At 39.0% G+C, this 12,204-nt stretch overlaps 1 protein-coding gene across 1 annotated transcript in view; it reads right to left on the bottom strand.

The window, feature by feature from the left end:
* The window catches only part of LOC128647376 (vitamin D-binding protein-like), a 151,061-nt gene extending 149,707 nt beyond the window's left edge, over positions 1-1,354 (bottom strand). The window contains exon 1 of the mRNA XM_053700161.1: positions 1,258-1,354. Coding sequence (XP_053556136.1) covers positions 1,258-1,351 — 94 coding nt within the window. The 5' untranslated portion in view covers positions 1,352-1,354. The remainder of the gene's footprint in view (positions 1-1,257) is intronic.
* Between the last annotated feature and the right edge of the window lie 10,850 nt (positions 1,355-12,204).

Consider the following 12,204-nt stretch of genomic DNA (forward strand, 5'->3'; position numbering starts at 1 on the left):
TATATATATATATATATATATATATACACACACACACATATATATATAAATATACTGTATATATATATATATATATATATATATATATATATATATATATATATATATATACACTGTTAATATGGAGTGCACTCTTCAGATATTCTTTGTGTACCATGTAAAGAACCATCTTCACATCAATATTTCACTATATAGAGAAAGAAAAACCTGATCATGTGCTCATATTATTATATTCTCTTCAATACAAAATATACATAATAGTAGCTTGGATATAGTTTTGACACCTTTACAAAGTCTCAAAGGAGGCCCTAAATATTGGTGGCATTATGTACATTTTGTATTGAAGAAATGAAAATAGAATAAGAATATGAGCATATAATGGGATTTTTCTTTCTCTATATAGTCAAATATAGATGTGAAGAAGAGACAACGATACTTAATCATATTAGGAATAATATAGTTTAGGGCACAGCAGCAATTGTGTTATAATTTGACCAGTATCAAGAAAAAAAAGATGACAACATTTATAACAAATAGAAAAGAATGGGAGAAAAGTAAAGATGGTAAAGGCTTTGATCAGTATAAGCACTTTTAGTTTTGAATATTATTATGTCCCTTGTTGTATATTTGATTCATTTAAATACACATTTCATTTGTAGGCATTTTGACATGTTAGCTAATGCATCACTTCAGGTGGGTGACATGAATAGCATGTGATTATTGCGCATCTAGTTAAAATAAAAATACAAATACAAACAGAAAGAGAAGCAGTATGCCACTAACAAACAGCTCAGTGGCTTGTTCTATGGCCCAGTTACCACCTGGGAGTAGCTTCTTTTAGCCCAATTGTGCTTTTCACAGATGAGAACTTTCTTGAAGTATATCAATCTGATCCGGACTAACGGGGTCAGTCCAGCCCCGAAATACCAGGCAATTCTCTTCTGAGTATAGGTAGAGGTATTTATTTGATAATTGGGACTTGCTTGAAAGAGCTATACTTTTATAAGCTACTCTCCTGAATTATCCTACAAAGCATTACAAGTGTGTGTTTGTTTAATTCTCTTCTGAACAAAGGAAGTGGTAACCCCAGATAATCATTTCAGTCTCCTTTGGGTCTCTTCAGTGAGGTGCAGCCACATCCCTCAAAAATAAGCTACTCCCAGGTGGTAACCAAGTTATAGAACAAGCTACTGAGTTGTTGAACATGGCAGATTGATTATTGTTCTGTAGTTAAAATAAAAATATATTTGTACTTACTGTCATGTGTGTGAAATCCTGTGCCGTAGATCTCAAATTCTGCAATATGGAGTAGAAAAATAAAGATAAAAACTGCACAGCACAGCTTCATCATGACTTAAACGGTTCTTTACTATGAGAAGAGAAAATAATAAAACTGCCTGATACAATGACATACAACAGTTATCATATTTCCTGTCACTTATTAATGGAAATAGTTTAAATACGCAATTTCTGATTTCATGGAAAAGTTAAATTCACTATTAAATCAATAAGATCTTATCATTGTATGCCAAGATCAGTTGTGTGCAAAAAAAAATAGATAAATATTTCTTTTGCTCTGTAAATGTCAATACCACTACATTTCAATCAATGTTTTTATTTTATTTAAAGAGATGCTGTATCTTGCCATTATCTATGTAAAGTAAATTGTTTTGCACATAGGAGACAAAGTGACCTTTTTATTGCAGGACATTATGACCTTGTATTACACAGTAATTTGGACCAACAATTTGTGTTAAGTAGAAAGCCAAGACTGTGTGATAAGAGCAGACAAAAGTGCTCACAGCAGGCCCATGAACAAAATTCAAAAATACCTGTTCGACAATCACTTCAGACTAAACTAATGTTTATTACAGAATGACATATAAATGGTGAATAACCCGGCTGGATATATATTTACATACATTTCAAGTTACCACAAACTGTTTCTGCATTATTAAAACAGTTTGAACTTTCATGAGGTCTTTACATTTATAACCTACAGTGCATTAAATTGTTTTTATTACTTATGTAAAATACAGGAACAAAATATTGTGCCCTTAAAGTGATTTCTTTGTTTTTCATATTTTTGTATAACTGATTTTCTGTACTGACAAAAAAAGGAACGCTTTCAGTATTTATGCTTCTAAATCCTGTTACCTTCACCCATTACAGCATTGGGAGTTTTGCTTGTTAGATAGAGAGCATTTCTCCTAGAGCTTGGTGTTCTAAAGATTTCCAGGTCTGCAAGAAAAACTCATTTCAGTCTCTGCAGTCTTGACAAGCACCCACCAGGCGAAATGTTATAAAAACAAAATGAGTGGCAATGTGCCTGCCATTGAACAATCCAAACACATTGCTAGTGAATGCAATTCTCAGCAGTGTGGAGGGGCATATTTTTAAAGCATGTTTACACAACATATATATATATATATATATATATATATATATATATATATATATATATATATATATATACCCCAAGTTTTAGGTTAAATGCAGTACATTTCTTTTTTGTATAGCACCACAAAATTCCATAGCGCTATAAGAGCTGGGGGAATGTGGGTTTATTATACATGTGTATATGGTGTGTAATATGTATGTATTATACTGTAAAATAGTATATTATGTATTTTAGCTAAGTTTGATATTTAAAGGGATAGGAAAGTCAAAATTAAAGTTGCATGATTCAGATAGAACATGTCATTTTAAGACACTTTTAAATTCACTTCTATTTTCAAATGTGCTTTGTTCTCTTGTTATCCCTTGTTGAAAAAAAATATGTATATATCCTACACTAGTGGGAGCTAGGTGCTGATTGGTGCTTGCACACATTTGTCTCTTGTGATTGGCTAACTAGATGTGTTCAGCTAGCTGTCAGAAGTGCAATGCTGTTACTTCTTCAAAGGATAACAAGAGAATTAAGCACATTTTATAATAGAAGTAAATTGGAAAGTTGTTGGGGTTTCCTATCCCTTTAAATAAGAGTGTTTTCATTTTAGGAACAATATTTAATTTTCTGAATACTAATATAATAGAAGACAATAGTCATAATAACACGTTTGGTAGAGTGTGACCACAATATTAGAAATTAACCAAAGTTCATACTGTACTGAAATGGGCTTATTTCTAACTAGTGATGTCACAAACTGTTCGCCGGAGAACAGTTCCTGGCGATCTTAGCTTGTTCGCGTTCGCCGCGGCGGGCGAACATCTGCGATGTTCGATCCGCCCCTATTCGTCATCATTGAGGAAACTTTGACCCTGTATCTCACAGCCTGCAGACACATTTGAGCCAATCAGCAGCAGACACTCCCTCAGAGACCCTCCCAGATCCTGGGCAGCAGCCATTTTAGATTCATTACGATCCTGCATTCTTAGTGAGAGGAGGTTTAGTGCTGCTGCTGCTGATTGTATAGGGAAATCGATAGCTAGGCTAGTGTATTCAGTGTCCACTACAGTCCTGAAGGACTCATCTAATCTCTGCTGTAAGGACAGCACCCCAAAAAGCCCTTTTTAGGGCTAGAACTTCAGCCCAAAAAGCCCTTTTTAGGGCTAGAACTTCAGTCGTTTTTTTTTTTATTATTTGTAATTTTATTTGCATTTGCCTAGCTGTCAGCCTGTGTGTGAGGCTCACAGCATATACTGTGATTAGTGCCACCACTGATATCTGCTTAACATTAGTGTAAATTAAAAAAAAAAAAAACTTTTACATAATTTTGCTAGTGTAATCTAATTTCATTTTCCATCAGGCCTGTGTGTCAGGCCCACAGCATATACTGTGATTAATAGCTCTGTTTTCCAACACTTATATCTGGTGTAACATTAGTGTAATTTTTTTTTAAAAAAAACTTTTACATCAGTCCTCTTCTTCCAAACGTAAAGAAAAACCAGCGAGCCTCAGATAAAGTTAAGTAAACTTTTATTCCTCCTTCAGGTAGTAAACACTGCACACAGGCAGTGCTGTCAGCTTAGCATCAGTCCTCTTCTAGTGTTATTTAATTTTAGTTGCCAGGCCAGCCTGGCTGCCACTAGTGCCAGCCTGTGTGTCAGGCTGCCAGCATATACTGTGCCTACTTCCATCCTCAGTGCCACCACTGCTATCTGTTGTAACATTAGTGTAACTTTAAAAAAAAAAAAATATATCAGTCTGCTAGTGTTATTTAATTGCAGTTGCCTGTCTGCCAGGGTGTGTGCCAGGCCCACTTTCCAACTAGTGCCACTAATCATATTTGTTATAACAGTAGTGTAAATATTTAAAATAAAAACTTTTTTGACTGTGAATCATCAGTCTGCTAGTGCAATTGAATTGCAGTTTCCTGCCTGCCAGCGTGTGTGCCAGGCCCACTTGCCAACTAGTGCCACCAATCATATTTGTTATAACAGTATTGTAAATATTTAAAATAAAAACTTTTTTGACTGTGAATCATCAGTCTGCTAGTGCAATTGAATTGCAGTTGCCTGCCTGCCAGCGTGTGTGCCAGGGCCACTTGCCAACTAGTGCCACCAATCCTATTTGTTATAACAGTATTGTAAATATTAAAAAAAAAACTTTTTTGACTGTGAAACATCAGTCAGCTAGTGTAATCTAATTGCAGTTGCCTTCCTCCCAGCGTGTGTGCCAGGCCCACTTGCCAACTAGTGCCACCAATCATATTTGTTATAACAGTAGTGTAAATATTTTAAAAAAAACTTTTTGACTGTGAAGCATCAGTCAGCTAGTGTAATCTAATTGCAGTTGCCTTCCTCCCAGCGTATGTGCCAGGCCCACTTGCCAACTAGTGCCACCAATCATATTTGTTATAACAGTAGTGTAAATATTTAAAATAAAAACTTTTTTGACTGTGAAACATCAGTCTGCTAGTGTAATCTAATTGAAGTTGCCTGCCTGCCAGCGTGTGTGCCAGGCCCACTTGCCAACTAGTGCCATCAATCATATTTGTTATAACAGTATTGTAAATATTTAAAATAAAAACTTTTTTGACTGTGAATCATCAGTCTGCTAGTGCAATTGAATTGCAGTTGCCTGCCTGCCTGTCAGCGTGTGTGCCAGGCACACTTGCCAACTAGTGCCACCAATCATATTTGTTATAACAGTATTGTAAATATTTAAAAAAAAAACTTTTTTGACTGTAAAACATCAGTCAGCTAGTGTAATCTAATTGCAGTTGCCTGCCTCCCAGCGTGTGTGCCAGGCCCACTTGCCAACTAGTGCCACCAATCATATGTGTTATAACAGTAGTGTAAATATTTAAAAAAAAAACTTTTTTGACTGTGAAACATCAGTCAGCTAGTGTAATCTAATTGCAGTGTCCTTCCTCCCAACGTGTGTGCCAGGCCCACTTGCCAACTAGTGCCACCAATCATATTTGTTATAACAGTAGTGTAAACAGTAGTGTTTAGGCCAAATTTGGAGTAGGAGGACAGACCAATCATCTTCTTCCATCTCCCTGTTCCAAAAATGCAGGCCATATAGACCTCCCCCGATAGGGGGAGTAACAGGTAGTAGTAAACTGCTAAGATTAGTACTACTTAACACACCACGGGTCCCAGACCGCATGTCTTATTGTTATACTCTGTCAGGGAAATTATATATCTATCAAATCTATCTATTTATCTATCGAATCTATCTAACTATCAATCGTATCTATCAAATATAAATTGCATCTATTGATCTATGTAATTCGTATCTATCAAATGTAGATTGCATCTTTTGATCTATGTAATTCATATCTATCAAATGTATATTGCATCGATTGATCTATGTAATTCGTATCTAGCAAATGTATATTGCATCTATTGATCTATGTAATTTGTATCTATCATATGTATATTGCATCTATTGATCTATTTAATCTATGTATCTATCTATCAAATCTATCTATCTCGTGGTTGTGCAAATGGACTGTTTGCGGTTGTTTGCGGTGCGTTACACGGGGAGTTTGGTCTGTCACTGTGAAGCGGGCATAACCCTTACACTACCTGATCGATACAACATCATACCTGATGTTTTAAAGCACGTTATTCCAAACAATTTAGGAATGTTAGGTGATTTAGGCCCTTTATGGGTTAAAACCAGACTCTGCATCAACTATGTAATTTTCCGTGGGAGTTTTGCCATGGATCCCCCTCCGGCATGCCACAGTCCAGGTGTTAGTCCCCTTGAAACAACTTTTCCATCACTGTTGTGGCCAGAAAGAGTCCTTGTGGGTTTTAAAGTTTGTCTGCCTATTTTAGGTTCGCAACATCACTATTTCTAACATTGCGGCTACACTGTAAAAAATGTGTTATTAAAATAGAACAGTGTGATCATTATATTAGAACTAAATACGTTCAGTAAAGTTTAAACTTGTAGCGGCTATGCAAATACAATGTTAGAAAAAGCCATCTTCTTTTAAAAATACATTTTCCATAGTACAATGTTTAAGAAAAACCTCACTATAGTAAAACAAAAAAAGCAGTGTTTACTGTCTTCTTGGGATATTAATATCCCGTACATTAAATATTGTTCATAAAAAGTAGGGTTTCACTGATACCATTTTTTTATGACCGAGTACAAGTACCGATACTTGTTTTCAAATACTCGCCGATACCAATTACTGATACTTTTTTTTAATGTAATGTGACATTTTACCAAGCACAATACAGTAATAATAATAATTATTTAAGATTCCTTCTTTATAATTATAGAGGACTGTAATTCAAAAGATATTATGAAATAATAAAAGTTTTTTTTGTCACAAAGTTCACTGAACATGTTTATAAATAAAAAATATTACAATAAAATATTAAATTTAAAGGGGTAATGCAATTGGGTTGTAGGGCTGTTATATAACATCTGACATTTGTATGGAGGTTCGGCTCTAAGTTGAACAGTCTTTCACTTTCCACACTACTGCATAGGGCAGAAAGATATTTTTAGGCCATTTTAGCCAGTGCTGGAAATCTGTTTATTAACTGCCCAGTACTTCAGGGGTTTGTCTGAATGAGATAGTGATCTCTCCTACAATAATACAAATAACAGCAATTTGTATTGGCAGAACAGTAGTAAACAATTTTTAGTTTAGTCTCCACTCCAGTTTAAAATAAAATGGGAACATGCAGTTTGAAAAAAACGCCACAAGATAGCATATGGGTAGGAAATGGAGGTATCGGTTTAAGTATCGGTGCATTTGCACGAGTACAAGTACTCATGCAAATACTTGGTATCGGTACCGATACCGATACTAGTATCGGTATCGGTGCAACCCTAATAAAAAGAAAAGAACACCCCAAAAATGGCTGTTTTTTTAAATAACAATCGACTAGATTATGAGTTTTGAGCAATATAGGGATTTTAACAACCGCCACAAAAGCGGCGTTATTTCACCTCCCTATAGCGTTGGTATTAAAGGTTTGTAAAAAGCAGGCTTGCACGGGCGAAATGGTTGTGTTGAGCTCCATACCGCACTGAAAACAAGCACTGCTTTGACGTGCTCGTGCAAGATTTCCCCATAGACATCAATGGGGAGAGCCGGCAAAAAATTTTTTAACACCTGCGATTGCAGAAACAAAAGCTCCGTAACGCAGCCCCATTGATGTCTATGGGGAAAAAGAAAATAATGTTTAAACCTAATACCCTAACATAACCCTGAGTCTAAACACCCCTAATCTGCCACCTACATAAATTATTAACCCCTAATCTGCCGCCCCCAATATCGCCACTACCTACATAATGTTATTAACCCCTAATCTGCCGCCCCCAACATTGCCGCCACCTACATAAAACTATTAACCCCTAATCTGCCTCTCTCAATGTCGCTGCCACTATACTAAAGTTATTAACCCCTAAACCTCTGGCCTCCCACATAACTACCACTAAATAAATCCATTAACCCCTAAACCTAACCCTAACGTAACCCTAAGCCTAACCCTAACACCCACTAACTTTAACATAATAAAAATATAGCTAAATTAAATTTACAATTATTAACTAAATAAACCTATTAACCCCTAAACCACCAGCCCCCCCCACATTGCAACAAGCTAAATTAAACTATATTAACCCCTAAACCTAACCCTAACCCCCTAACTTTAACATAATTAAAATAGAGCTAAACTAAAGTTACAATTATTAACTAAATTATACCTATTTAAAACTAAATACTTACCTACCTGTGAAATAAAACCTAAGGTAGCTACAATATAAATAATAGTTACATTGTAGCTAGCCTAGGTTTTATTTTTATTTCACAGGTAAGTTTGTATTTATTTTTACTAGGTAGACTAGTTAGTAAATATGTATTAACTATTTACTAATTACCTAGTTAAAATAAATACAATCTTACCTGTGAAATAAAACCTAACCTGTCTTACACTAAAACCTAAAATTACAAAAAAAATAATCACTAAAATTACTAAAAATAAAAATAACTAAATTACATAAAAAACAAACACTAAATTACAAAAAATAAGAAACAAATTATCAAAAATAAAGAATAATTACAAATAATCTAATAGCCCTATCAAAATAAAAAGCCCCCCAAAATAAAAAAACCCTAACCTACAATAAACTACCAACAGCCCTTAAAAGGGCCTTGTTACGGTTACCCTTAGTCTCGCTGAGAGATGGACCGCTTAGTAGCCTGGATTCCTATTGCTAAAGAGGGGAGAAGCTGCTTTCCATAGTATTCTATATGAGTCTCGCAAATGTAGAATAATCCCCCTAGCTGTAGTACAGCTAGGATACCCTTCTGCCCACAAAAACGAGTCAACGCTGCGATTGAGGGTCAACCAAGAACTCAGGACTGGGATGCCCAGCCTGATTTTTATTGAGGTTACATGCACACAGGACACTCCCAGGGGGGAAGCATAAAATCCCCCATCACACATTTGGTACATTTAGATAGAGAGACAACGCCCTTTGACAGGCCACAATAGAATTACATTACTTCAGCAGATAACAAGTTACACACAAGAAAACAATGCAGTCCATCTTATCAACTAGCAGTCTGACTCCGGAGGTGATTAGACAATGGGAATGTTTATCACTAAACTTAATTAGAGCTGATGCCAGCAAACTTGTATTTAGAAAATAGCTTCTTAAAGCTGAACAAAGTTAACTCTTTCAGTTCTGACCGAAGGGTCTGTCACATAGCACTTAACGGTACACAATGAAAACTAATGCTTCTGTAACAGTGCTCCCTTTCTGTGGAACACTCTGGCAGACACGGTCTGACCCCTTTTCAGGGCAGACTAAGGCTGTCCAGACCGCTGGTTATGCGGGGCTGAGGTCGGTTTGTCTGGACAACCCGTCGGCGTTGCCATTCTGTTTCCCAGGTCTGTAAGTAATGGTGAAATTGAAAGGTTGCAACGATAAACTCCAATGTAATAGCCTGCCGTTATCTCCAGAGACCCGGTTCAGCCACACCCACGGGTTATGGTCGGTGACCAGAGTTAACTCCTGCCCATATAAATAGTGAGTCAATTTCTTTAATGCCCATACCAAAGCCAAACACTCCTTTTCGACCACTGCATAGCTGACTTCGCGGGGCAGGAGCTTCTGGCTGATGTAGGCAACTGCATGCTCCCCTCCGTCTTCGCCTACTTGGCTGAGGATGGCTCCCAGCCCGAACATGAAAGCATTTGTATGGACGATAAAACGTTTGTTAAGGGCTGGGGCCGCCAAGACAGGAGCGTTAATTAGAGCATTTTTGAGAGCCTCTGAGAAAGCCTTGCTAGCGGCGAAATGTACATCAGGCCTTGTCTGTGTGCATGAGACTTCCTAATTTGTGTTTACCTGGGACTTTTCTAAGCTTATATTGATGTGGCAATTGCCTTCCTTAATCAGTCATTTATAAACCGTTTCCTCTCCTGCTCTAGGTACCAGTATTGCTCAGATTAGGTAATGTTGTTGGGGTCAATCCCCTTTTTAGATTAGCTTTAGAGCAATCCGTGTATTCTCTGAGCCCTGAGGGTTACGGTGTATTTGAACTATTACCCAGGGAAGTAATTCTGTTTTTGAAGTCTCACACACACAGTCCTGATCTGTTTCTTAATCTAAGTTTTAAATGTATGTCTCACATATTTATGTTATACATTTGATACTATTTACCAACCTTTTTTATTTTATTCTATCATTAGTAAAAGTTACGTTTTAATAACCAGTTCTGGACACAATCCGGTTTTCAATGCATACTGTTACTATATAGTGTTTTGTGAGTGCTGGGTACTGTCAAACTTCTCTCTCTTTTTTGTACCTGAGCATTTTTGAGAGCCTGGAAAGACGTTTCACAGTGGGGAGACCACAGAACCTGTCAAGGTAAGTTCTTCTTGGTCAAGTCAGTCAGGGGTTTGGCAAGTGTGCTGTAGTCTGGTACGAACCGTCTATAGTACCCTGCCGTGCCCAGGAAGGCTAGGACCTGAGTCTTAGTGATGGGGGTGGGCCAATTGGCGACAGCTTCTATCTTGGCCGGCTCTGGTCGCTGCTTTCCACACCCCACCCGGTGACCCAGGTACTGTACCTCGGCCATCCCAAAGGGGCATTTTTCTGGCTTCAGAGTCAGGCCAGCAGCCCGGATCTGATCCAGAACCATTCCTATGTGAGCTAAGTGGTCCTCCCAGGACTCACTATGGATCGCTATGTCGTCCAGGTAGGTGCAAGCAAAACTCTGGAAGCCATCCAGGAGCCTATCCACCAAGCGCTGGAATGTAGCTGGGGCATTCTTCATCCCAAACGGCATTACCCTAAACTGATATAAGCCGAATGGGGTGACGAATGCCGACTTGGGGATAGCCTCCAGGGCCAGGGGAATCTGCCAGTAACCTTTGCAGAGGTCAATAGGGGTCAGGTAATTTCCCCTGGCTATACGATCGAGTAGCTCGTCTACCCTGGGCATAGGGTAAGCGTCCGTCACAATCTTTTCATTGAGCCTCTGATAGTCTACGCAGAACCGGGTTGTCCCATCTTTCTTGGGCACCAAGACAACTCGGGAGGCCCAGGGACTATCGGAGGGCTCAATTACCCTGAGTTGGAGCATCTCATCGATCTCCTTCTTCATTCCTGTCCTAACTGCTTCAGGGATTCGGTACGGAGCCTGGCGCAAGGGAGCTTGTCCCGGAGTATCTACCTGGTGGGTGGTTAAAGTAGTGTACCCTGGCTTCGGGGAGAAGGTGAGGTGTTTGGACTGTAGGAGTTGGTTGAGCTGCTCCCTTTCAGTGGGACTAAGTTGGTCTCCTATCTGAACCTGAGCCACTATACCTGTGGGGAGACTCTTTTCTAATAGGTCTGGAATGGGTAGACTGTCGGGGTCTTAATGAGGGGAAAAACATACGGCCGTCATGTTCTCTGGTCGCTCAAAATATTCCTTGAGCATGTTTACATGGAATGTCTTTCTAAGATTGTTGTCGTGGCAGCTAGCTATCACATACGTGGTGTCTCCCCTTTTCTCTACGATCTGGTAGGGGCCCTGCCAGGACGCCTGCAATTTGTCTGTCTTCACCAGCTTAAGTACTAACAACTTTTGTCCTATGGTGAAGATTCTCTTTAGGGCCCCCTGATCGTACCATACCCTCTGTCTTCTCTGGGCCGACTGGAGATTAGCCCGCACGGATTTGGCTAATTGCTCCATTCGGTCCCTGAGTTCCAGCATGTATGGCACAATGGGGACACCGTCAGTCTCCATCTCTCCCTCCCAGTGCTCCCGGATCAGGTTTAGGGGTCCCCGTACCTTTCTTCCGTAGAGCAACTCGAAGAGAGAGAACCCTGTCATTTCCTGGGGCACCTCCCGATAAGGAAATAGGAGGTGCGGCAGGAAGCGTTCCCAGTCTCGGTATTCCTGAGTGAACGTCTTGAGCATTTGCTTGAGGGTCCCATTGAACCGCTCACACAGCCCGTTCGTCTGGGGGTGGTATGGGGAGCTCAGGAGGGACTTAATTTTGCAAACCTGCCAGAGTTGTTGGGTCAATTCAGCCGTAAATTGGGTGCCTCGGTCGGATAGGATTTCTTTTGGAAATCCTACCCGGGAGAACACCTGTACTAGTGCATTCGCTACCGTATCCGCTTGTATGTTGGATAGGGCGACAGCCTCTGGGTACCTGGTAGCGTAGTCCACTACGGTAAGAATGTAGCGCTTACCGGAGGGACTAGGGGTAGCCAGTGGTGCCACTATGTCAATAGCAACCCGGCTGAAGGGTTCCTCTACAATGGGCATATTTACTAGATGGGCT

Source organism: Bombina bombina, chromosome 2, assembly GCF_027579735.1.
Source record: "Bombina bombina isolate aBomBom1 chromosome 2, aBomBom1.pri, whole genome shotgun sequence".
In the NCBI taxonomy this organism is placed as follows: Eukaryota; Metazoa; Chordata; class Amphibia; order Anura; family Bombinatoridae; genus Bombina; species Bombina bombina.